This window comes from Colobus angolensis, unplaced genomic scaffold, assembly GCF_000951035.1.
Source record: "Colobus angolensis palliatus isolate OR3802 unplaced genomic scaffold, Cang.pa_1.0 Scaffold153, whole genome shotgun sequence".
NCBI classification, from domain to species: domain Eukaryota; kingdom Metazoa; phylum Chordata; class Mammalia; order Primates; family Cercopithecidae; genus Colobus; species Colobus angolensis.
The window spans coordinates 2,468,706-2,496,316 of record NW_012114633.1 but is presented as its reverse complement, the minus strand read 5'-3'; the positions used below and the strand labels follow the sequence as shown (position 1 = coordinate 2,496,316).

The 27,611-nt window shown below is 34.0% G+C and overlaps 1 protein-coding gene across 2 annotated transcripts in view; it reads left to right on the top strand.

Annotated features, from left to right (window-relative positions):
* The window catches only part of GLS (glutaminase), an 89,603-nt gene that overhangs the window by 6,811 nt on the left and 55,181 nt on the right, over positions 1-27,611 (top strand). For both annotated transcript variants that reach the window (XM_011936429.1, XM_011936430.1), the window contains exons 2-7: positions 8,146-8,242; positions 8,598-8,719; positions 13,512-13,641; positions 15,235-15,314; positions 18,332-18,495; positions 23,744-23,802. In XM_011936429.1, the coding sequence (XP_011791819.1) occupies positions 8,146-8,242; positions 8,598-8,719; positions 13,512-13,641; positions 15,235-15,314; positions 18,332-18,495; positions 23,744-23,802 (652 nt within the window). The remainder of the gene's footprint in view (positions 1-8,145; positions 8,243-8,597; positions 8,720-13,511; positions 13,642-15,234; positions 15,315-18,331; positions 18,496-23,743; positions 23,803-27,611) is intronic.

The following is a 27,611-nucleotide window of genomic DNA, read 5'->3' as shown; positions in this document are numbered from 1 at the left end:
TCGCCCAGCTAGTTTTTTGCATTTTTTAGTAGAGACGGGGTTTCACCGTGTTAGCCAGGATGGTCTCGATCTCCTGACCTCACGATCTGCCCGTCTCGGCCTCCCAAAGTGCTGGGATTACAGGCTTGAGCCACCGCGCCCGGCCAATTACTGATATTTCTAAGTGAGGTACATAGCTTTCACATAGAGATACTGCTACTACAGTTTTACCCTGAAATCTACTCAGGTGTAAAATTGCTTTGGTTATGAAACACATTACTTATGAGTGATCACTGCACTTAGTGATGTTCTGACCCCCTAAAAAATTTAAAGATTTTTTAAATTGTCTTCTTGATGAGGATATTTTGAGTGACATAGCCACGTCCTTCAATTTTTGATGGGATTGTAAACTTTCTAAAGAGCAATTTTTAAGCTCTATGAGGAACTTAAAAAGTATTCATACCTTTTTAGGAATCTAAGTTCACAAAATAAACAAGTGTTGGAAAGATTTATTTCCTAATATTTTTGGTACAGTGTTATGCATACTAGAGAAAAACTCATGTTCAACATTAGTGGGATAGCTAAGTAAATTATGGTACATTCATATGAGAGTCTCTTATTTAGTCATTTAAAATGTTTGCAGATACTTTTTGTGATATAAGGTAATGTTAGGCCAAAAGTTAGAATACAGAATTTTCTTTGCAGTATGATCTCAAGCTGTTTTAAAAAGCTCAGAAAAAGTAATAGAAGGAAATAAGCCAAAATGACATTGTTATGAGAATGGCATTGTTTTTCCTGCCTCCTTTTGATACTTTTAAGATTTCCCCCCCATTATGAGTGGGAAACATCCAAAACAGTAAAAAACATTCCATAGTTTTGAAAATCAAAGGAACCACATCTGTTAAATTTTGAACTTGTAAATCTCTGCTGCCTCCTCTTCTACTCTAATATCCTGATTCTGGTTGTATAAGAATAGTAAGCACCATTACACTGAAAGAAAAGTATGAAAATAGGTTATGTATGAATTTGTACAGCTCCTGTTTATCAGCGTTGTCCAGTCATATTCACTGGTACCCTCAAACATCAAACTTTAAAAATTTATAACTATTCTTGATATAAGTCTCCCTAGTAAATGTTACATATTTCTCTGCCATATTAAAACATTGTAATGAGTAGAGTTTAACATTTCTTGTTCAACTTACGTGCATTTTAAGGAAGCATTATTATACTGCACTGTAATACAGTGGTGCTGTAAGACAAGTGCTGGCACACTTTCCCTGAAAGGCCAAATAGTAAATATTTTTGGCTTTTGGGGTTCTCTAGTTACTACTACAACTACTCAGTGGTAGCAAAATAGCCACAAAAAATAGGTACATGGATGTGGCAGTCTTCCAATAAGACTTTATTTACAAAAAGAGGAGGCCCCTGCTGTAGTTTGCCTACCCCTGCACTAAAATATATTTATTGGTAAGTTCTCTCATGCCTTGATTGGATCTGCTTTAACCAGTACTCTTAAGGGTAGGTTTGTTCTTTTGTGGATTTTTGTATCTTGTATCGTTTAACTGTTCCTCATGTCTCCACTTTAGCAATCCTTCACTCTCACCTTCTGTATCCAGTTCTGCTTAGCTTTTCAAAAAATTGTGATAAAATATTACATAACATAAAATTTACCATTTTAACCGTTTTTAAGTTCCCTTGTTCAGTGGCATTAAGTACTTCTGTTAGTTTTAGGACCTAGATGAATATGCTAATGTGTAAAATAAAAGTATGTAAGTCGTGAGTGAATAAAATTTGTGATCTCACTTTAATGTAGTGATTTGGAGGACATCTATTTTTAGCAACTCAAAAACTGAGAATTAAGCTTGGAAGTAACTTTAAAGAACATTTAATTCCAGCTCATTTTACATATTATATAAGCTGCCCACAGATATTAAATGACCTAAACAAGTTCAGACAGTATTAGGACTTGTTTTGATTTTTCTTTTTTTGTCTATTAGCAGCAAATTAATTCAATTTATAGAATTAATTTTTTTAGATTCAGTATTATAAGAGATCTTACAAACCTTTCTCCCCAGTTGCTGCTTTCTTCTCTTCTGTTACATACTCCCTATAGGTTGTTATTCATCTCTTCCTGAATACGGCCTTCACAAGGGAATTCACTCCCTTAGAAGGCAGCCCATTCTGTTTTTATAGCTGTTTCATTTTTCCTTATGTGTGGCTGAAGTCCTTCATTAACTACCTATGTATTTTAGTTATTCTGAACAAGTCATCTATAGTGGTATCAAAGTGATTGCAGTGACAGAATTCTTACAGTATCTATATTATTCCATCTAAACTGATTTATTAAAGGATACTTGGCTGAAGAAATGAGTTATTGGAAAAACTAACAGAGTTGGTTATTATATAGACTTGATCTCTCCAGATCATAGTCTTCCCACCTGTGACAGCCAGACTGCCTTTTGGGTTAAACTTCTGAAGTCGTACAAACGTATGGACAGATTACCGTGAACTGACAGGGACAGCCTGACCATTTCCTCACGTAAAGTGGCTTTTGTGCTTTTTACTTTGGTGTGCTTTCAAATGAATTTCTGCTATAAAGTCTAGTCAAAACAGCAGCCCTAATTGACAATAATCTCATCTTTGCTCTGACAGGATGCAGTTTTATCAAGGCAGACCAATTTAGTTCTCTTATTTGCATTTTGGTTAGAAATTTATTATTGTTCAAGAATTACAGATATTCTTCCTAAAATTGAGTGCTAACCACTGAGAGCATGAGGTGGCTGAGCAGGAAGAGTCTGGAACTGGGAACAAAGGATGAGGTTTATAGGACTAACTCTGGTCCAGCCACTTAAGATTTATGTGACATTGGACATGCTGCTTGACTTTGATACTCTTAAAACAAATATTTTTTTAAATTAAAAATTTTAAATTAAAAAAATTTTTTTCAGAAATGGAATCTCACTGTGTCACCCAGGCTGGAGTGCATTGGTGCCATTATAGCTCACTGCAGCCTTGAACTCCTGGGTTCAAGCAGTCTTCTTGCCTCAGTCTCCAAAGTAGCTGGGACTGTAGCTGCATGCTGCCACACTCTTCTAGGACTCTGTCTATACATTGGGTACAATTAACCCACCCTAATTTACATCATAGGGTTTTAATATGATAGAAAGTGAGAGTCCTTTTTTAGCAGTAAAGCCTTAAAAGATGTAAGTTTTTATTTTTAAATTCCATCTTGGGGCAAAATCACTTGGATGGTAAGTAGAATTTGTCAATTTGTTATACTTAACATTCATTCTAATATACTATTTTATTATATGGTCAGCCACCATCAATTCAACTTTCCATCTAATAGGTTTATTAATCTGCCAATTTGCTGGTGTTGGTAGACAGTTGTTATCAGTCAGCTTACTATAAGTTCAAAATGATACACTGATTTTAAAACAACCCTAAATATCATCTGAAGGATCATTATTCTTAAACGAAGGCATAATTGTATTGTGTTATTAGGCCTCATTTTTTAAAAATCCCACTTGAAAAGAAAAGATAGTTTTTCATTGTCTCATAGGTTTACCATATTATACTATGTGTTTTAAGAGTTATGCGAAAAAAAAAAAATTAAGAAAGACTTGACCCCAGCCTTCAAGCTTTATAGTTTGGGGCGGTTGGGTGATATGAAATGTTATTTAACAAAATAAGACTGTACAGTTGGTTTCAATTATTTTCCGCTGTTCATTTTGTAGTTCTTAGTAAGGATTTTTTGTAAAAATTTTCTTCATTTGATAGTTTTTTATTTATAAGATTTTTGAACTGATGAAGATGAGTTTGCCTTGTTGCTCCTAATTACAGATTAGAAATCTTCTTGATTTCCCCTACTCATAAAGGCAAAATTAAATACTTCATCTGTACTTGCTAATATGATACTTTTTGAAAAACACTTCTACCATAGTATTTGCCACATGGCTTTAGTCATGTTTCTCCTAGACTACAACCTTACTTTAGGGATCTTTATCGCTATTGCTTGGCATGTAATAAGCGATACAAGAAAATGACAATACTTAGTGATACCAGAGAATGCTAAAGAGTATAGAGAATCTGGTGGGGGCAAAGTCCTGTGCAACAATTGAAATGATCATTGGTGGCTTAAAGATTTAGGGAGAGGATGGTTTTAAACAGAAGGATGACAGGTTAAAAAAAAAAATAAAGATGAGATAGCAGCACTTATTTACGGGTCAATGAGTCTAGTCAGTTACATTGGGGAATTATAAGTAATAAGTTAGGAATAAATAGTGTAAAGCTAATTTATAGAGAACTGCATACCAGACTGAGGAATATGAATTCCCCTTTTGGTATGGGGAAACTAATTTGGTCAGTGGGGTAAGCAAAGACGGTTCCTCTTTTCATGTTGCAGAAGTTGGCCCCATATTTAAACATAATGTAGTTTTTGGAAGGTAGTCTCCTCATTTAGCAAAATGTATATATATATATTCTCAACCCTAACACTAAAAAATTAAATATTCATATAATAGCTTTTAGGTAGAAACAAGCACCTTAATTCACACATTCTGTGCTCTAGCTGTTTTTTGTTCTTTATAAACTAAATAAATGCTTACTTTCATCCCTTTGGTCTGTTTGCCAGAAATCCTTTTCTGTTGCCATGCTTCCAGCTTTTACCCATCTTTCAGGTTTAGCTCAAATTCCACCTCATCTAAAAAAAGCTTGACCTTATTAGACCACAGTGAAGTAGTTTTCCAAAGTCTGGATGTCATAGATCCATTCCTGTAAATCTTCATTTTATGTACGTCTCCTACTTCTTCTAGACTGTAAATGATGTCTAACGTGATGTCATACATGGCATAGTTAAATACTTGGGATTTTTCTTCTTTTTCATTAAATTATTTTTTAAGACAGTTATTTTGTGAGGCTAAAGTAGGGGAAGGAATGGGTAATAAAAGAAATAATATAGGCCGGGCGCGGTGGCTCAAGCCTGTAATCCCAGCACTTTGGGAGGCCGAGACGGGTGGATCACGAGGTCAGGAGATCGAGACCATCCTGAGCTACATGGTGAAACCCCGTCTCTACTAAAAAATACAAAAACTAGCCGGGCGAGATGGCGGGCGCCTGTAGTCCCAGCTACTCGGGAGGCTGAGGCAGGAGAATGGCGTGAACCCGGGAGGCGGAGCTTGCAGTGAGCCGAGATCGCGCCACTGCACTCCAGCCAGGGTGACAGAGCTAGACTCCGTCTCCAAAAAAAAAAAAAAAAAAAAAAGAAATAATATGATGGTAAAATGATCTTAAAGGCAGAATTTAGAAAGGAAATGAGAGAGAGAGTGTAAGTTGGAGAAGAAGTAAAAAGGTGACAAATAAGGATTTTCATTCAGATTGTCTTCTGTTATATCCTATTTGAATTGCTGCATATCATAACCATTTTATGTTTTTCTCTCCAGGGGAATCTGGAGGATTCATTTGGGTTATTCATAATTGTTGATGATAAGATTAGAAAGACGATTAATCCTGTTTGTCATTAAAACTTAAATACTTTTCTCAAGGATTTCCTAGTTACTATATAGTTACTGAAAGCTATAGTTTTTAGCTTTTGAATTTTAGTGAAAAGTACATTATTGTGAAGAATTACCAGAAAGAATTAATTTAGGGAGAGAAAAGGTCGGGGGGGGGGGTAAGGCATGAATGATCTTGAGTAGTTTCTGCCTTGTAGAGAGTTGGAGAATATTTGAATATGCTTGTTCTCTAGATTATTCTCAGATCAAAATCTGAGGTTTCAAATGCTGAGATAGGTAGTAATTTCTTTTTATCAGTTTTGACAGCTTATTTTGTGAGCTTATTTTTTTAGGGCTGGCTTAAATTCTTTCCTCTATAGATAAAAATTAGTTTCTCATTTAAAAGCAAGTAAACATTTATCTTTTTTTGCTAGCTATGGCAATAACACGGTCATTTTAATTTTTTAGCCAAAGGCTAAAAAAGCATATATTTTACGTTATTTACATAGCTTTTAGGCAAAGCAAATACCATTTACTGGTGTGATAAATACATAGAAAGCTTATTCTGCAGTTTTTTAAAGTGATAAACTACCACTATCTGAAGTGTATTTGACCAACCATTTGCTGTAAATAATTGGTATGTTATTATCCACTGACTTTTTGACAGCTGGTTCAGTTTTTCTTTAAATATTAGGTAGTGAGTATTGTTAAGCTGTGTTTAATGGTATTAGATCAGGGTAAGACCGAGAAAACTTGTTTGTACCTTATAAAAGTAATAACAAGCTAGTAAGTTAGAGAGCCAGTATAGCTTACTAGTACTTTGGAGTCAGAAAAATCCATCTTTGCCATTATGTAACCTTGGAAAGCTACTTAACCTCTGAACCGCTCCTAATCTGTGAAATGGGAATAGAGGTACTTATTGTTTTGAACAAATAACAAATTTGTTGAGCTTCTAGTATGTACCAGAAATTATACTATATTTTGGATAACAATAGTACCTCTGGCGTAAGATCCTTGGAGGATTAAGTTAGAATGCTTGTAAAACACTTAGCACAGTGTGTAGAACACAAGTAAGTGATCAATGTATTGTAGTTATTATTACTAAAACATCCCAAATGTATTTTTTTGGAGATGGAGTCTCACTCTGTCACCCAGGCTGGAGTGCGGTGGCACGATCTTGGCTCACTGCAACCTCTGCCTCCCGGGTTCAAGCCATTCTCCTGCCTCAGCCTCCCAAGTAGCCAGGATTCAGGCGCCTGCCACAACACCTGGCTAATTTTTCTATTTTTTGTAGAGATGGGGTTTCACCATGTTGGCCAGGCTGATCTCGAACTCCTGACCTCAAGTGATCCTCCTGCCTCAGCCTCCCAAAGTGCTGGAATTACAGGCATGAGCCACCGCGCCCAGCTCCAAATGCATTTTTTAAACCTGTCTAAGAGCAAAAATAGTTTCAGGAAATAATTATATATCAGGATATGTCATTAAATATTTTAATGATAAAGCTATATGTTAGTTTTTAAAAAACATTTGTGTGACATTCATTGTTTAAAAGTTTGGTTAATCATAGCATCTTAGTGTTACACTAGTTAATTAAGATTTTTAAAACATATTTATTGGTAACGTTTTTCTTTTAATAGTCTTTATGATTTGTAGAATTTGATGTATACAGTCTTGCCTTGTCCTTCTGTATATGTTAAGAGATTGGTTCCAGGACCCCCACAGCTCAAGTCTCTTATGTAAAATGGCATAATATTTGCCTATAACCTACATACACCCTCCCCTATATTTTAAATCATCTCTAGATTGCTTACAATACCTAATAAAATGTAAATGCTATGTACATAGGTCTTATACTATCTTTTGAATGTATGTTTTTTTTTTCTGAATATTTTTTGTCTGTGTTGGTTGAATCGATGCAAAGGACTGACGAGGATATGTAAACCTAGATCACTTTAGAAATAATAACTACAACTACTGTCAGTGGGGTCTTACTCTCTGCCAGGCATGTTCTAAAGATATTGAATGTATTGAACCAACTGATCCTCACCACAACCCCATGAGGGAGGCACTATTATCCCCTTTCTCAAATGAGGAAACTGGATCACAGAAAGGTTAATTAATTTACCCAAGGTTATACAACTATAGTATTACAGCCAGGATTCAAGAACTTGTGCACTTGATCTTAACTACTGTCCAATAGTTAATTGCTGTCTCTCCCAGATTTTATAATCAAGTTAACTATTTGAATAATATGTAAATATAGTCATCATGTTTAGAAAACCCCCAAAACAACTGAACAGTGTTGAGTCTTATCAGAACGTTTGCTGAGCTCTGTAATTTGTACTGGGTGATTGTACTGGGCTGTATAGGAAGGCATCACCATAAGGGATGGCTGGGCATTAGCACAACTAGAGTTGATGATCAGGGTTTCAAAACCTCGGATTAAAAAATATGTGTTAATGATTTTCTTTCTTTTTTTTTTTTTAACTTGTTTTTCAGTGTGGTTTATAGTGGTACTGATTTGATTTTGGCAAATCAACTTTTATTATGACGTAGTCTTGGGTATATCAGCTCAGCTGTAGTCTAGTTCAATGGTTATTTAACAATGGATTTAGTTAAAATCCATTAGAATGTTCATACAAAGATTAATTTTGTATTCTTTCTACCTCTTTAGTAAAATAAAACAGGGTCTGTTACCTAGCTTGGAAGATTTGCTGTTCTATACAATTGCGGAAGGACAAGAGAAAATACCCGTTCATAAATTTATTACAGTAAGTTTTTATAGTTTTCTATCTTAACTTAAAAAAGTCAGTAATAATAAATATATACAGTATTATTGAAATACAGTCTTAAAGGTCGTCTGACATGTAGATTCTGACTGACACTATTTCTCTTATTATGTTTTCAAATTTTTATCATGCTCATTTCAAGGTAATCAGTGAAAGAAAAAGAAAGAAACAATGAGAAACTTGTCCAGAAAGTGGGTAATAGTGACACTAAGATGCCATATTCATGTTCAAGTGTTGGGTAGAAGTTTTTATATACAAGAGTAAAATCTTATAGTTGGTATAAACATTTACGTTATTTGCGCTATATATTTACAAACTCTTATTTTTTTAAAAACAGGCACTCAAATCTACAGGATTGCGAACGTCTGATCCCAGGTTGAAAGAGTGTATGGATATGTTAAGATTAACTCTTCAAACAACGTCAGATGGTGTCATGCTAGACAAAGATCTTTTTAAAAAGTAAAAGTTTCTGCCAAACCTTTAATGGTGATTTGCTATGCTATACGATGATTCTGCTTTTAAAACAAAAGTGCATCTTTGAAGGCCACTGCTTCCTGTGTAATGGAAAAAGGAGATCTATAAACATCATTTGTTTGAAGAACTTGGTACACATTAGGTTCTATAATACACCAGGCTAAGAGTATTCTTTCTTTAAATCTGTTCTAAGGAAATTTAGCCACTGATGTTTCCAGTTTGCAGTACTTGGAGATTGCATTCAGTTTGAGTAGAGCACATCCTTTGTCCTGTCATTGCTTATATTGATCCGCAGTTCATCTGCATGACTTTCAGACTTTCTCAGCACGGTCTCTAGTTCTTTTCCACAAGGTGATTTAGGTGACATCATAAAATGAGAGGGCTTCAGACAGACCTGTGTTCCTCACATTTACATATCTGCATTGTCTGCTCCTCTCTTCAGACATATTAATACATAGGCTTTTGGCTATTTTCATTTTCTTCAAAACAGTAAAGAACTAAAGGCAACTTTGGAGATTAAAGCCTTAAGATGTTCCTGTATTTGCATATATTTATTATTTATCTTCATTAATGTGTTTCTATTAGTTTGATTAGTTAAAGTTTAATGGACATGTGTGTAATGGATCCCAAAGAATCAAATAGTATTTTAAACTCCTACTGTTTAAGTCACAACTAGTATAAAACTGTAAATACTACTATAAGACATTGGCTTTTTCCAGGCTTGGATTCAAAAAATTTCTACATCTACTTTGAAAGTTTGTTATGTATGGATGTATTTACTTTTGTTTTATTTTTGGGGGGGGGTTGGGTGATTTGTTCTAGATATCTCCTGGAGTATTAAGTCATCTGAAGGTATAAGTATTTAACTGTGGTTCTCTGAAGTTTCCTGGCATGCTGTGAAGCACTGCTGACAGCTTGGGTTTCTTATCTTTTCACCAGGAGGTTCTTGGTTCTGTTAGCTGACCTTAAAGTGTAGACTTTACGTCTGTGTTGCAGTTGGTGTTAGGAATTTTGACTCTCCAGAACCTGCTTTTTAAGAGACAGAAAAACATCATTTCTAAATTTATTTGTGTCTTTGCAGTAAGGATTATTTTTCATGTTCATGAGCTATCTGCACAATATTCTGATTAAAGTGCTTTCTGCGGGCATTATATTGTTGTGTCTGTGAATGAAGTTGTTAGAGTAATGATAGGTAGATCTATTGATAATCAGTGAGCGAACTGCTTTGGAATTTTAAGTGGAAGCAGTATTTTACGCTTTTTTTTTTGAGACGGAGTCTCACTGTCGCCCAGGCTGGAGTGCAGTGACATGATCTTGGCTCACTGCAACCTCTGCCTCCCAGATTTCAGTGATTCTCCCGCCTCAGCTTCCCAAGTTGCTGGGATTACAGGTGCCCGCCTGGTTTTTTTGTATTTTTAGTGAGACAGGGTTTCACCATGTTGGCCAGGCTGGTCTCAAACTCCTGACCTTAGGTGATCCGCCCGCCTTGGCCTCCCAAAGTTACACGTTTTTAATACTTGAAAAGATATTTATGTTTTATAAACATGTTGCTGTGTTTAAATATGAAATTAAAAACAATTTAAATCCTTTGATTATTAAGCCAGGGAACTGCAAACATTAAATTTTCTACCTGCAGTTATATTAAGAGATAGTAATTACTATTGTTTTAAACACTAATCCAATTTTTTAAAATCTATGCTTGTAATACAGGCAATTTCTAACTTGACAAATGTTTTATGATCTATAAGAGCAACCGGTAGAAAAGTACAAGTCTATAGGCATTATTATTTCTCTCTTTATTCTTAGAATGAGGTAGTTCAAAACCTCCAACTATTAACCTTTTAATAGTTTTCAGTCACCTGGAAAGATGATTGCTTCAGAGATGTTCTTTTCTTTGTTTTCAAATATAAGGAGTTATCTAGTTAGTGTTGCCCGAAATAAACTTCTCCCTTCCATGCAGCTGGGGAGGAGATGTTAAAACATGGGATTCATTTTTCCCCAGAGAAATAATTTATAAAGTTGCGTAGGTTTGGTTGAAGCGATGTGTTAATATTTTACCTAAAATACATTGTAGATTAATATTTTTAGACTTTTTCAGTAATCTGAGAAACAACTATTATGTGTGACTTTTTTTAACTTGGAAAAATACATTCTAAGTATACTTTTGGAGTATAACCTGTTCGAAAGTTGGAGACTGCCTGTACCCAACTTGATAGTCAATTGTTTTTAATGCTAGTAAACCTTAAAACTAATAGAAGTAAAAATATTTGTGTTGAAAACTAATCCTTTATTTATTCATGCATTTTTAACTTTATAGGTGTTAGAACTGTTTCTTTGTATGATCATAATTTTTTGATCTTTTTGTTTTGCAAGAAAGTGAATGGTAGCCTTTCATTTGTGTGTTTGATTTTCTTAAAGATTTCATATTTATTATGTTATTTTACTAATGAAAAATTATTGGTGAGAAATGTCTTGTAAATCATTGTGCATTTCATTAGCTTTTAGTTTTAAACACTTAAGGAAAGAAAATAATTATTCCCGGCTTACAGATAAGAAAACTGAACAAAGGACAGAGACAGATATAACTTGCTGAAAAGCATAAGCACCTCCTCAGAGTTCATTTTATATGACTTCTGATTTCCTAGTTAGACTCATGGTATCTGTATTAAAATAACTCCCAAGAAAAACCTTCCTGTTTGGAATGGTGATCAGTATGAAGTTAGATACTCTCCTGAGAGGCAAGATTGGCTTTGTCACCTGTTAATTTACCAGTGAAGGCTGTTGCAATAGCTTTACCAGCACCTTCTGCTACAGCAGAACATTCATAAAGTTTCACTGAGTGTATAATTTTGTTAATTATAAATCCTTTTAAAGGTGCTGATGAAAATAGTTAAATGGTAATAGGTTAATAATTTAAATTTGTGGGCCGGGCGTGGTGGCTCAAGCCTGTAATCCCAGCACTTTGGGAGGCTGAGGCGGGTGGATCACGAGGTCAGGAGATCGAGACCATCCTGGCTAACCCGGTGAAACCCTGTCTCTACTAAAAAAATACAAAAAACTAGCCGGGCGAGGTGGCGGGCGCCTGTAGTCCCAGCTACTCGGGAGGCTGAGGCAGGAGAATGGCGTAAACCCAGGAGGCGGAGCTTGCAGTGAGCTGATATCCGGCCACTGCGCTCCAGCCCAGGCGACAGAGCAAGACTCCGTCTCAAAAAATAATAATAATAATAATTTAAATCTGTTCAGCAGCTCTCATTTTTGCATTTATAACTTCTTGAAAAATGAGGAAGTATATTTGATTTGTTGTAGATATAAATACTGGTTTAAGATCAGGAATTCTATTTTTCTTTCCTCTGAGAAAGGTGGTGTTTGATGTATATCTCTTGTAACTCTGATACTTGCAAGTTGGATTTTAGAAGCTTTTTGAAACATTAGGTAACATTTTTGAGATTAACATTGAAACTATCTGAAAATGATTGTTTATTGAAGTAAATATTTCTTAGCTCTAGTGTGTTAGTAATATATAATTTATGGAAATTAGGACTATAATTTTTTAATGTCAATAGGGGGATCCTTATGACTGAAACAATAGTCATTTCTATTAGGATTTTATTTTTGAACTGTGTGTTAATTTTATATTGAACAAATAAGTTTATATTATTATTAATTCTTATTCATAAACTGTGAAACTTGGCTTTTAACTTTAATTTGGTTTCATCTAGAACAACCTGAATTAAAATATTGAGATTTAAAAATTTCTCATTTACTACAGACTAAACAAGAAATACTGAGAGTATCTTACTCTTAAGGTTTGTTATTGTTGGTATTATGGCTTAACACTGTGGTTAGCAAGTCTTCCTTTATTAATTAAATATTAGTTAAATATTCTATTACTGTGTTGTAGAGACTTAAGAAGCTCAGAATATACGATTGGCTGTAATCTATTTGCGAAACTTTTTAAAGGCTACATTAATATACTGATTTTCTGGCTTATTCTTTTTAGCAAAAAGCAGAATACAGTTCAAATTATTAGATTTCAGAATGTCATGCTCTCCCATCCACTTGGTTTACTATGTTTTTAAAATACTTTTTTAACAGTGAAACATTTTTATTCTGCATTGTATTTACATATCATATTAAATAGAATATTGTAATATAACATTTTTGGTGACTCAAATAATATAAAATTTATTATACTACATATGAAATTTTTTTTCAAATTATACATTATTTTTACAAGCATTTCAACAGACATTTCATTTAAGAGGTAAATTAATCTGACTAAACAAAGTTGATATAATTAAGGAAAAATATGTTAAAATGCAAAATGTGTAATTTTTAAATGAAATGCCAGTAATAGCTATATAAGAACTAAGAGATGTATTTCTGAGATTACTTGATAAATAAACAAGATCTCAACCATGGCAGTTGAATTTTGTTAACCAGATGTCATCATGCTGAATGTTTACCAACTCTGAGTAAGAAGCTTGTTTCAGATGGTCTTAATACTTAAACCTGGTGGAACGCCTTGTCTTTTCGTTTTTGACACAATTTTAGGCACATCCAGATTATTTCTCTAACATGTTGAACAGCTTATAAGCTACTACTTGAAAGACTGCTAGAAGGGAAGAAAATAATATAGAAAGCAAAATTTATGGAGTTTAGTCGTATAAAATGATAAATTTATTATTTAAACAGTATCCTGATTATTACTATTGTTACCAAGTTCTAATATTTGAAAGGCACCCAGTTTATTAATTATTTTTCTTACATTCCACAGATGTGTTCAGAGCAACATTGTTTTGTTGACACAAGCCTTTAGAAGAAAGTTTGTCATTCCTGACTTTATGTCTTTTACCTCACACATTGATGAGTTATATGAAAGTGCTAAAAAGCAGTCTGGAGGAAAGGTAATGCTGTTGATGTACATATTTTCATAACCCAATCACTTAATAAATTCAGCTCAATTTGAGGTCTAGAGAGTAAATTGTGTAGTTGCGTTTTGCTAAAGAAAACACTTTAGCTTTGCTTAAGAAATTTAAGTTAAGTGAAGCCACTGGATTTAGTGTTTTTACAATATTTTAAATGTTTAACTTTGTTATTCTGGCTAAAGAGAAATCGAGTAAGATTTTTTTATTTTCAGATGATGGTGATGGATTTTAAAATTTTAATTAATTTAAAAAACCTTATTCAGAATTTCTGCAGATCTGATATCCTGCCGTATTAAATGAGATGTTTCTAGTTTTTAAAATCCTCTAAGTAATACTAGGGACTATTTGATTTTCATATAGAAAGTTTTTGTTTTCTTTTAACTTTGGGTAGCTGTAGTATAATCCAGTTGGCCCTGGAACAAAGCAGGGGTTAAGGATGCCAACCCCACACGCAGTCAGAAATCTTAGTATAACTTTTGACTCCCTTAAAATTTAACTACTTATAACTACTGTTACAAACCTATCAATAACATAAATAGTCCATTAACACATTTTGTATATTTATTATATACCGTATTCTTTTTTTTTTTTGAGACGGAGTCTGGCTCTGTCGACCAGGCTGGAGTGCAGTGGCGCAATCTCAGCTCACTGCAAGCCCCGCCTGTGAGGATCGCGCCATTCTCCTGCCTCAGCCTCCAGAGCAGCTGGGACTACAGGGGCCTGCCATCACGCCCAGCTATTTTTTCTGGTTTTAGTAGGGACAGGGTTTCACCGTGTTAGCCGGGATGGTCTCGAGCTCCTGACCTTGTGATCTGCCCGCCTCGGCCTCCCAAAGTGCTGGGATTACAGGCGTGAGCCACCGCGCCTGCCCTGTGTACCGTATTCTTAAAATAAAGTGAGAGGATAGAAAATAGTATTGAGAAGATCATAAGGAAAATATATTTACTACTTATTAAGTGGACGTGGATCACCTTGAAAGTTTTCATTGTCATCATCGTCGTGTTTAGACTGAAGAAGAAGAGGAGGGATTGGTCTTGTGTCTTGGTGGCAGAGGCAGAAAAGAATCTGCATATAAATGCACTCTTTGAAGTTTAAGTCCATGTTTAAGATTCAACTGTGTAACAACTTCAGTGTAAATACTTATTACTTATTTTTAAGTACTTGATTCCTAATGTCTTAGTGAAACCCTACTAGCACCCATGACCCTGATTAAATAAATTTTTTACTTTTTTCCTGCTTAAAAAACAAACAAAAAAAGACAGTCCAAGTTCCTCTGCTAGACTCTCCTGCTAAACATGGGAGAGAAAAAATGCATTAGAAAGAAAGAATGCATTGGAAAACAATAAATAATAGAGACTGAGAGAAGTCACTTTAGATCTCATAATTCTCAATTCTGTTTTGCCTTTAGTTTTCATGAGCATTGTTATAGAAGATAAGACTATGAAGCCACTGAGTGTTGTAAAATAACTAGTCATTGGTAGAAGGTAAATGAGATAAGAAATTTGTTGGTGGAAGAAAATATATTATTTGCCAATATTATTTCTATTCATTTCTTTCCAATCTTTTGGATAGGTTGCAGATTATATTCCTCAACTGGCCAAATTCAGTCCTGATTTGTGGGGTGTGTCTGTTTGTACAGTAGATGGACAGAGGTAAGTTTATTTCAAATTCATGAAAACCAACTCTAAGCCTTAACTTTTGTATAATGGTGAGAATGACATGGAGAAGATCATCTTTTATAGCGGAAATTGACTAATTTCCTAACAGGACATAATTTCAGAAGGTAAATTTAGATTTTAGTTTAAGTTTTAAAAACTCAACTGAAACAGTAACATTATATTAAGTTTTATGAGATATCTATTTTTGTCACAGTTGTAGTCTCACTTTTTGAGTATTATTCAAATACCTGCAGTTACCAGTTTGTTTCAGAAAAGCAGACTTGTCAAAACATGACACTATTCTCTAATGAACTGACCAGTAATAAAATTAGTCCCTATTTCTCAGCTTAACATTGGTAACCCATCTGTCATAGTCTTTGTTCCTTGTGTTCCTGATATAATTAGCATGAGAATTAAGACAGTGCAACATAACATATCCCATTATTCATTGGTTCATTTGCAAAGTTAAAAGTCAGTTGAAAACATGTAGGATTTCATGAAGTCCATGAAAGCAGCATTTGGGAATTGCTTACATTGCAGGCACAGCTGCTGACAGATGAGGAACTTGCAGAATTACAAAAAGGATAGTGATGTGAGGGCACTTTAAAGAGAATGATTTGATTTAAAAATCAAAGAATTAAGAGAGGCCCTTGGAAAATGGTAAAGTTCTAGAATATTTTTTCAAGAATGACCCTGTTCATTGTGCTGGGAATTAGACATAAAGATTATTATCACCTTATAATTTGGTTTTATCAGAAAATTATACCAAAGAGAAAAATCAGTATTCTTTTTTCACTCATTTAAAGACTCAGCTCAGAGATGTATTCCTTTGTTTTTTGTTTTTTTATTAAAGTATTTCTGTTTTATTAAAATACAACTTACATAAGATGTACAACTTGTAAGTGAATACAGCTTGAAAAGTTTATATCAGAGTTGTAATTTTACCTACATTTTGTTAAAACTACTGAAAGTCATTTAACCTAGTAATTTTAGATTTTACTTTTCAAGATAATGTTGCAATTAAAAACTTTTTTTCCATTTGTGAAAATTTGATCTTTTATGTTGCCCAGGCTAGTTTTGAACTCTTGGCCTCAAGCAATCTTCCTGCCTTGGTAGGCATAAGCCTCTGCCCCCAGCCAAAAATTTGTGACTCTTAAGGACCTTCATTTTAGGTGATTTTAATTTTTTTTTACTAATTATCCTCAAGTACTTACAATAAAAAATATATGGGTTAGCCCATTAATTTTGAAAGTAAGGAATCTGAGGCCCATAGTTGACATGATATTGGCAAAGGTGAAATGAACACCTGGGTCTCTTAACTTCTAGTCTGTTTTTTCTTACATTATTATATGCTTTTATCGTCATTTGGGTCTGTAAAATGTACTGAGCAGCCACCATGTGTTGAATTAAATGTTGTGTGCTATGAAGGGACACAATGAAATGAAAAGACATGGTGGCTTTAACCATGAAGCAAATTACAGTAGGGAATGGTATTCCTATTCTTGCATTTTAGGAAATAGTTTATCAAGAAATGGAAGTCTTTGAATTTGAAGGAAATTATTATCATGTAATATTGAATATGATTTTTCTCTTTTTAAACATTCTCTATGTCTCTTAGTTTTTTTATCTAGAGAATTCAAAAAGTTGACTTCAGAACTAGAACATATGTATTTTTAAATCCAAAGGTAATAGGACAAGCTTTTAATCATTTTTTAGAATGATTGTCAAGTTTGAAGTTATAATCTTACATAGTATAACTATATAGTTTAAGGTTATAGTTACATATGAATAAATTTGATAGGAAAAATATTCTTTTGGTATTTATACATATGTATTTATATTCTATAGTACACTCAGAAGTGAGGTGGGTATGCATTCCTGTTTGACCTCTGATGTCTCTGTCACCCTCTGCTTCGGGTGGTTATTAATATAGTGCCTAGTTTAACTATGAATGACTTTCACTATGAATGAATGCCTGTGATGTGTTGGGACATTGTTCAGGGAACCTGGGATATATCCGTAAGTAAATCAAAGATCTCTGCCTTTGTGAAGCTTACATTATAATTGGGTTGGCCAGAACTTTTTCATTCCCAAATCTTTTCTCTACTTCAAGTACTTCTCAGTTTGGTGGTAATATAAAGCTTTCTTTTTGTTCTGTTATTTATCTCCATGGTAATGATGACTGCCTACTGAACTTAGTGCCAGCTCTGTCAGATGTATAAAACTGGATGCTTTTTCTTTTAATGGGGCCAGGATTGTGAGTGGATGTGGCTTGTAAGATGAGGCATTTGTAAACAGGGTCTCAGAAAATAGTATTGAATCTGAACTGAGCTCTGTTTAACTTTTTAATCATGGTTTAGTCACAGCTTACAGCTATGAGTTGAAAAAAAAAGGTGAATAATTTCTAAAAGGGCTAGTTTATTTTATGTGATTGAATACACGTGGGAGTAAGGAGAAGCATGCTCTTACTCTCTTGCCCTCAGAGGAAAATTTCCACATTACATATTTATTACCTACTTTAAAACCATTATTCTGTTACGTGAATACTTTTATGCTTTTGCTTTTTTTCACAGTATTTCTCTTAAACATAGGTCAATTCTGTATCCATGGGATCTGCACCCATGGATACATGGATCATTATTCCCTAAATAGTACAGTACAGCTGTTTATATGGCGTTTACGTTGTATTTGGTATTATAAGTAATCTAGAGATGATTTAAAACACATGGGAAGATGTGTGTAGGTTTTATGCAAATGCTATATCATTTTATATAAGGAACTTGAGTGTCCATGGAGTTTGGTATCACAGAGATTCCTGGAATCCATCTCCCACAGATATCAAAGGATGACTGTACTTAAATTTATTCTCTAATTTTGACATAAACTTGTGATTGAATTACGGGAAAATTTTTGTTGGAATTGGAATTAACATGTAAAAAGAATAATTCCAACTATGCAGTTTACATTTTTTTCCCAGTTGATGTTATTTTTTAAAATCTTCTTTTAAATAGGCATTCTATTGGAGATACCAAAGTTCCCTTCTGTCTTCAGTCCTGTGTAAAACCTTTGAAATATGCCATTGCTGTTAATGATCTTGGAACTGAATATGTGCATCGATATGTTGGAAAAGAGCCGAGTGGACTAAGATTCAACAAACTATTTTTGAATGAAGATGGTAAGAATTACATGAACATTGGTTGAAAAAAGAAATGTCTCATTTTCCTATGTAAATCTAAGTCGTTTTAAACATTTTTTGATTAAAATTAAAAGTATTAATATTTGTCATGTGATTGCTATACAATCCATTGAGAGAGTTTCATCACCTGCTTTTAAAAATGATTATTTTAGGCATCTCATGCCACTGGGAAGTGGGCTAGGGAGAATATGAACTTCTCTTCATAACCACCTTTGGGGAAATAGAGTGAAATCTCAAAATGCCTGAGATTTGCTTTAAAATAATTTAGTTAAGGCAGCTGGGAGTGCTGGGTGTGATTATTACTACATGTTGGTAATTTTTGCAGCTAAATGATAGGTACATGGGTGTTCGTATATTATTCTCTCTACTTTAATATATGTTGTATATAGTACTTGAAAGTTTTATTGTGGCCCTGGTTGAGATAGTGAGGATAATTTTTTTTTTTTTTTGAGACGGAGTCTCGCTCTGTCACCCAGGCTGGAGTGCAGTGGCCGGATCTCAGCTCACTGCAAGCTCCGCCTCCCGGGTTCACGCCATTCTCCTGCCTCAGCCTTCCGAGTAGCTGGGAGTACAGGCGCCCGCCACCTCGCCCGGCTAGTTTTTTGTATCGTTAGTAGAGACGGGGTTTCACCGTGTTAGCCAGGATGGTCTCAATCTCCTGACCTCGTGATCCGCCCGTCTCGGCCTCCCAAAGTGCTGGGATTACAGGCTTGAGCCACCGCGCCCGGCCGATAATTTTTTTTTAGTGAGTGTTTTTACTTTTTCTCCTTATAACATTAAAAAATTTGAAAGAAATGTTTTGTGTTTAATGCTTGAATAACAAATCTTACTGCTTTACAGGAATTCAAAAGAAAAGGGGAGGACAAAAGTAGTTAGTTTGATCTGATAGAGATTTTAAGTCTAAACATCATTTAGCTGAGTGCAAACTAGGTTAAACTATTCCCATGGTTTGGTTTCTGTTTTTTAATCTTAAGCATATGCTGTGTTTCTGATTGATGAGTTAAGATACAGAATTGAAGAAAGTGAGAGTGAAGGTTGTAGTAATGGCTGTGAGAGATACACTTTTATACTTTTTTCTTTCTGCTGTATAAAAAATGAAATGTGCCTTATACTCATTATTTTATTAGTTTGTAAGATGAAGTCGTAAGACTGGTATTTTCTTACGTTTCTCATCCTATTTATTTTGAGAGCAATTACATTTTCTTTCCCATTTTACCATAACCTTTTTATTCTGATGCTACATTTGGTTTTATAGACATTACCATAAATTAACAACTTTGATAAGGCCATCATATGCAGAAGCACTTTATTTACTAAGCTCATTGACATTTAGATTTAATATTGAAAGAATTAATACTGTTATTCTAAAAATATCAAAGATTTTAAAAGAAAAATTTAATACTTGCCATGAACAACAAAGGAGAATAGACGTGTCTAGTGAATTGATTGATTTTGAGGAAGATACTTAAGAAAAAGAAAACAAATATAGTAATTTGAATGTTTAGAAGATTTCAGAAACAAAAGCAAATAAAATGGGCTTGGAGCAAATGAACTTAACAGAACAAGTAATGAATTTTTTTGCCATGTATATTTATGGTTTTAGAAATCATGAATTATTGATACTGTATTCTATATAAGAAAAAATAAGAAATCAGGAATTTAGAATTGTTTATAATAAGAATGAAACATAAAGTTTAACAAGAGATTTTGCCTCGATATTCATAGATGTTTTCTAAGCCTGAGCCAACACCATGAGTCTTGAAAGTAACGGTAAATACAGGCTTTACTATATTACACCTTCCTGAATTCTTATTAGAGCCTGTGCTCTTGAATCCTGATTTAGTTTAGCCCCAGCAAAAACAATTTGAAGATCTCGTTCATATTTAAAATTGCAAGGGTAAATTTTTGGTGAAACCATACACTTTTTGTGTGTGTATGTATATATGTGTGTATCTAAAATAAATTTTTTAAAAATAAAAATATTAATGTTATACTAGCTTTGTAAGATTGTGATGATCTATTAAGACTAATAGGGATATAGTGCGTAGAGAAATTGTAGTAGTTTTTTGTAACAGTAGGTAGTTTTAATTTGTTTGTTTTTGAGACAGAGTTTCACTTTTGTTGCCCAGGCTGGAGTACAATGGCACGATCTGGACTCACCGCAACCTCTGCCTCCTGGGTTCAAGCGATTCTCCTGCCTCAACCTCCCGAGTAGCTGGGATTACAGGCATGCGCCACCACCCTGGCTAATTATGTAGTTTTAGTAGAGATGGGGTTTCTCCATGTTGGTCAGGCTGGTCGCGAACTCCCAACCTCAGGTGATCTGCCCGCCTCGGCCTCCCAGAGTGCTGGGATTACAGACGTGAGCCACCGCGCCTGGCAGTAACAGTAGTTTTAAAATGTTTGCAGCATAGGAAGTTTTGGTAGGAGGTGACTGATATCTTTTATCATTATCAGTGAGCAAACAAGTTACTTTATGGAAATGTCAGTTTTGCAAACTACCATCTCCCAGGGAAGTCTTCTTTTTCTGCCTTAGAGTGATCAGGTTAATCAACAAATTATTTATATAGCTTTCCTTGTCTGTATTGTTAACAGCTCTGGAGGGTACATGGGCCTTGGTTCTTGGAATAACTTTTCTGACTACAGGATACAGAAGACAGTTCCATACTTCTAATACATGATGGGAGAAGACATACTTAAGCATTGAATACTGTTAATTGTATTATCTTACAGTATGTAATTGACAGGTGCCAAAATGTATGTGCTGATTATGATGGAGGATTGAGAAAGAAGACGAGTTGAGTTAATTTACATGAGGATGACAGGTCTGAATTGATAGGATGAATTTAGGATGGTTGGGAAGAATGTGAGAGGGCACTGCACATTTTTTCCAGCCATCCACAGTGGGTACTGCACATTCTTTGCAACCGTATATATCCCAACCAGATAGAGAATATTTTCTCCATATCTAGAGAATATATTGTAAACGTGTGTAATGTCAGATAATTGAGTTTCTTTAACTCCAGTTTTTACTTGGCACTGTAAAATTCCAGTATAATACCTAAAATATAAATATCCAAATTAAATTGGAAACCTTCTTTAATATTTTTTGTTCTTTAGTATATGTATTAGCAAACTTTGACTCAGCCTCACCTGTGAACAAAACCCTTGCAAAGTTCATATGCTTAGCAGCTTGTAAAGCTGCTTTTGATATAATATGAAAGAATGCTGTGTATTTTATTGCCTTTGGGGAAAATAAATACTTGTTAAAATTGATCAGTTTTTTTGCATTATAGTTTAAAACATGTCCATAAATTTCAGGTGTCACCCATGTCCATTTTGTTAGTATAACGTGCTCTGGTATCTCATTACTTTAAATGATAGCCTTTATTAGTGTCATAGATTATCTCTGCCATTCATAAATATTTTTAAATTAAAAATTCTAAATTAAACCCATCAACTCCATCTTACCTTAAAACAGAGCGGGATACAAGAACATTTCACAGTCATAGGTCTTAGACCGAGGTTTTATACTGCAGTTAGGCTGGTGTTGTGTTACATTCTCTCTGGCGGGTTTCCAGATGTTCAGATGTCTGGCTTTTGAGCCAGAGGCAGAGTGAGCAATTACGTATGTCTGAAAATTGGGCTGTCATGCCGTAAAATGATTTAGTGTTCTGTAAACATCTTGAGTGTAGTTTATGTAGCATCTGCAGGGTGTTTATCATTTGGAAAATATTTAATACTCACGTTTATGTGATACCGTTTGGAATACATAGATTAGCAGCCTTCTAGGACTGTAGAGTCTAAGCCTGATAATGTCAAAAGCTCTGAAATGACAGATAATGAACATCCATACAAATTAAAGTAATTTAACACAATCTGATTTCTAAATTCTTCTTTTCTCTCCACGTGGGCTTTTCTTTCAGGTGGATAATATTTGGAACATTTTTAGGTTTTGGCCCCCTCATGCCACATAGTATTCTTCTGGAACAGCAAGTGTTCTCATTTTATGTGTTCTCAGAAAAATCAAACTTCTCTTAGTATAATTTGGAATAGGCAAATCTTGATTGTAATAATCAGATATAACACAAAGATTTTATTTTAACTTTTGGAACTGGGCATTATGAATACACCCAAAATGTATAATTTTTTTCTTTTTATTTACTTTTAATTGACAGATAAAAATTGTGTATATGGTATACAACATAGTGATTTGAAATATATATGCATTGTGGAATGGATAAATCAAAGTAACATACTTCATATATTTATTTGTAATTAGAAGACAAAGTATGCTTTCTTGACAATTTTCAAGTACATATAATACTTGTTATTAACTACATCATGTTATAAAACAGATCTCTCGAACTTATTTCTCCTGTGTAACTGAAATTATGTATCCTTTGGCCAACTTCTGGCAATCCCATCTCCCCCCTCCCCCACTTCTGGTAACCACCAGGTAGATAAATTAAGACATTGAGGTTTGCTTGTAAATAGATGTTTTCACTGTCCCCAACAGTTTTGTTTTTGGTGTTTGTGTCATGCAGTGAATGAGAATATAATCAGTTGAGTTTTTACATTCTTATTTATTGTAAGAATTAGGAGAAGAAATAGGAGTTTGGAAGAATATAAAGTTTTAAGTAACTTTAAAGTTATATAAGAAATACAAATATACCTCTATTGTCAGGAAATAGAGAAAACCTAAAAATATCCCCTATAGGCTGTGCATGGTGGCTCATGCCTATAATCCCAGCACTTTGGGAGGCCAGGGCGGGAGGGTTGCTTGAGTCCTGGAGTTTGAGTCCAGCCTGGGCAACATAGGGAGATCCTGTCTCTGCGGAAAATAAAACATTAGCCAGGTGTGGTCTGTACCTGTGGTCCCGGCTTCTTCGGAGTCTAGGCTGGAGGATCACTTGAGCCTGGGAGGTCAAGGCTTGATTGAGTGAGCCATGATTGTGCCACTGCACTTCAGCCTGGGTGATAGTCTGAAACTTTGGCTCTTAAAAAAAAAATCCCTTATAATTTTATTATTCTATGTAAATCACTTGTTTGTGTTTTTAAATCCTTCTGTGTATGTGCTTGTATATAAAGATAAAAATAAAGCACTTAGAAAAAAGCAAAGTTGAGTTTACGTTAGCTGTGCTTTTTCCAAGATTATTTTTAATATAGTAATATTACTCAAGTGCTTAAGTATTTGAAATAATGGTATTGCTTTTATATTTTACAGATAAACCACATAATCCTATGGTAAATGCTGGAGCAATTGTTGTGACTTCACTAATAAAGGTAAAATGTTGATGTTGCATTTTAACCTAGTAAACTTTTTTTTTTTAATAGCTAAGGCATAAAGATGAATCTGGGATTATTTATGTAGAATCGTGAAAAATTTTCTCTTGGTGTTAAGAAATTGTCTTATGGTATAGAGTTAGGATCTTTATTTCAAAATGAATGATGTAGTCATTTCAAGGCAAAATTAAAAACAGATGACTCATTATAAATTCCAACAATTATTTACTCTTAACTTGAAGATCTGGAAAATATTTAAAGTCTGCTGAAGAAAGGCATAGAGGGTGTTTTTAAAACTTTTTTTTTTAAGTTTCAGTAATTTTCCTTTTGTTTCCTTTTGACTCTTCTAGAATAAACAGTTACAAGTAGAATTAAAGGCATTTTACTGTATGTTTGTTATTAGTATATGTAGGAACAAATGTTCTAGTACTTAAGACAAACTACATTTACCCTCAAATTTTCTCAAGTCTTTGATACTCTCATGAGCTGAAATCACAATTTTTATAGGAACTTGTTTTCATTTGGTTTTACTTGAATCATGCCATAATTAAAACAAATAAGGCTTATTCCAATTATTAAGTTATATTTTCTTATGCTTTGAAATTTGCATTGTGAAGGTTTTTTTTTTTTTAGTGTTTGGTTTGCCTTAATAATTGGAAGAGCTAGTATTTTAAAATAAGTATTTGAAAATGGTTCTTGTGTAATAGATTTTCAAATCTATCACGATTTTAGATGTTTCAGATTTTTAATTTCTAATTATAAATTTTATTTATATTTAAATAAATTTTATATTTGGAATATTTGTATACTTTTTTGGTAAATCTGTGCCAGTCTATTCCAAGGTAGAGGAAAGCATAACTACATGGCTTTGTAAATGCTTTACTGTGGATGAGGTACCCTGGTTACATGAAGGGTATCTGAGTATAAATTATACCCTTGGCCCAGTTCACAAAACTTCATCGAATTTGTATACTAGAAATCCTTTCTTTTAAGAGTTTTATATCTGTGAGAAAAAGCTTTAAAAATAGAAGGCTAGTATCTTAAGAATCTATGTGTTTACTTGTTACTTCAAGGCAAATTCTTTGAAAGTATTGGCCCATTTGATTCTTATAACTCTAATGAAGTAGATATTATAGCCTAGTGTTTTTAAAATGTAACTAATTGTAATAGGCTATGGAGAAAGCTGTCAGTTTGAGGTGAAAGAAACTTGAAAATGCGATTATTTGCAAGGCACAGTCCCACCTTTAGGTAGCTTACTTCGTAGTATGGGATATGCAAAAGTAAATGGATCCTTATAAGAAAATTAATAAATGCTGTGATGAGAGAAAAGCCTCATTAATAATTGCTTAGATTTGAACAAGTAACTTAAATTAGAAATAAGGAAAGTTACTATAATGCTTGATGAGAAAAACACCAAAATTGTTTCTTCCCAGAAAAATATCCACATACTATAATTTTATGTAAACTTCCAGGTGTTCACTACTCTTGGAGGCTGATCCATGGATCCTAGTTTAAGAACTCTTAAACTGGAGAGAAATTAACATACAGTACGCATAGTCTCAAAAAGGGGTTTATGTAAATAATGAATAGAAGACTTCCTTAACTGCACATAGTTAAAAATCTTTCATTTAATGATTTATGGGTTTAACAGACTACACTGAAATGCTGCATGTGGGAATTGCATATCTGGTTATCATATCACACTATCATTTCATTAGTTTCACTTGCCATGTTTAGTCATGAACCATAAACTGTATATTGAGTTACATTTTAGTATGAGCGATTAGAAACAAAGTTAAAAGATGCGTACAACATAAGTGTGGTTCAGTGTTCAACAGTGCAAAAATTTAATTGAGTCATCCTGTACCTACAAATTTGATCAGTAGTTTTCATAAAAATTTAAATCTATCGGCAAAGTTGGAAATGAGGCTTCAGGATATGGTTTATAGTTAAGGTCACTTTCTCCTGAGTTTTTGTTTTGTTTTTAGCATGTGTTTCTCAAGTGCTTTTTTTTTTTTTTAAGTGAAGTTCATACAAATCTTGGAGAGGAAAGCCTAATGTAACCCTATGTAAAATTGAATGCCCCGTAATGTGTAATATTTTTCTTAGAATCTTTTAGGGAAAGGATTAAATTCATATAAATATCTATAATGTGATCTCTGCAAATTGTATGATCACATTGTGTTTATAAATTGGTATTGGTTTGAAATTTAGGTAATAAAACCATAGCCAAAAGGGCTTAAACATTGTCAAACGCAGTTCTCTTACCTTATATAACTGAGGAAGCTGAGAACCTGGCAAGGTTGTAACAGCAGTAGAACTGGACTTGAACTAAATCTCCTGATATTCAATTTGCTGTTAATACAGTTCACTCTGCCATATTTAACCTAGGTGTTTGCTATTTCTCTTGATGACATCTTTAATTTTAATTAGCATAGTTATATTGTCCAAAATGCAGAAGTACTATTTTCTTAATTTGAACTGGTTCAAACGATAGCAATTTATTGGTTTAAAAGTTGTATCTCATTTGATAGCAAATGTTATGTAGTCATTCTTTGGACATTAGTCAGTAAAGAAACAGGCCCTTTTCCAAGGTGCTTGCATCTGAGTACCCAAAGCCACGGATACTTCACCATGGCTACTAGAGGTGAATTCTATTTTTAGCTCTTTTAATTGATGACCTTAAGACTATTTGTGATTTCTTTTTTTTCTTTGAAAATTCAGGAATTTATCATGGTGCCATTAAAATCATTTTCTTCATGTTACTTCCCCACCCCAAAATAAGTAGAGTCTTTAGTAAGACTCTTGATTTCATAATTTTGTAGTATTGATATTTTTTCCTTGTAGGATTGGTGGTGATCCTCAGGAAATGGGGGAAGAGGCAGAGCAAATGTTCAAAAGGATTAGCAGATTGTGGAAAAAAGGAGAATTTGGACAGAAGGAGCCTGTTGCATAAATTCTTAACTACTAAGCTTATAGGAAAACTACAATATTTAAAATTTTAAACAAAGCTATATAGGTAAATACCTTTTTAAAAACAAATGTAATTTTATACTTAAAATGCACATAATTTTTAAAATCATAAGGGTGCTATACTTCCTCTCGTCTCTGTGGTAGCTACTAACTTTAAAGGAATACTTTTTATTTGGGATGGTGATAATGTGTGATTGCTTGATTAAAAGGAAAGAATAAAAATAAATTTGAAGGAAACATTTATTTTTATATGACATAGCAGTATCCTTACATTTTTATTTTTTGTCTTTTCACTGGTAAAAATTTCACCTAGTTTTAGTTTAAAAGTTAAGATCTGGTGGTAACTTAAGATAGGAAAATGAGGACAACATACTGCAAAATAATTGCCACACAATGCTTTTTCATGTTAGAAATAGTAAAAGTTACACTGTCTTCTGTGTTTTTACCTCTTAGAGTTTTTTGTTTTTTAGAGACAAGGTGTCTCTCTGTTGCCCAATCTAAGTGCAGTGGTATAGTCATAGCCCACTGCAGCCTCAAATTCCTGTGCTCAAGTGATCCTGCCACCTCAGGCTCCAGAATAGCTGAGACCACAGGCACATGCCACCATGCAGGGCTAATTCTTTATAAAGATGGGGTCTTGCCATGTTGCCCAGGCTGGTCCCCAACTCCTGGCCTAACGTGATCCTCCCAGTTTAGCCTCCCGAAATGCTGGGATGACAGGCATGAGCCACTCTACTTGGCATGCCTCATTCTAGTGGTAGTTTCCAGTTTTTGTCATTTAAAGAAGCTCAGTTTTCTTTTTAATCAAAAGTATTTTTGAATTTTAAAAATTAGGG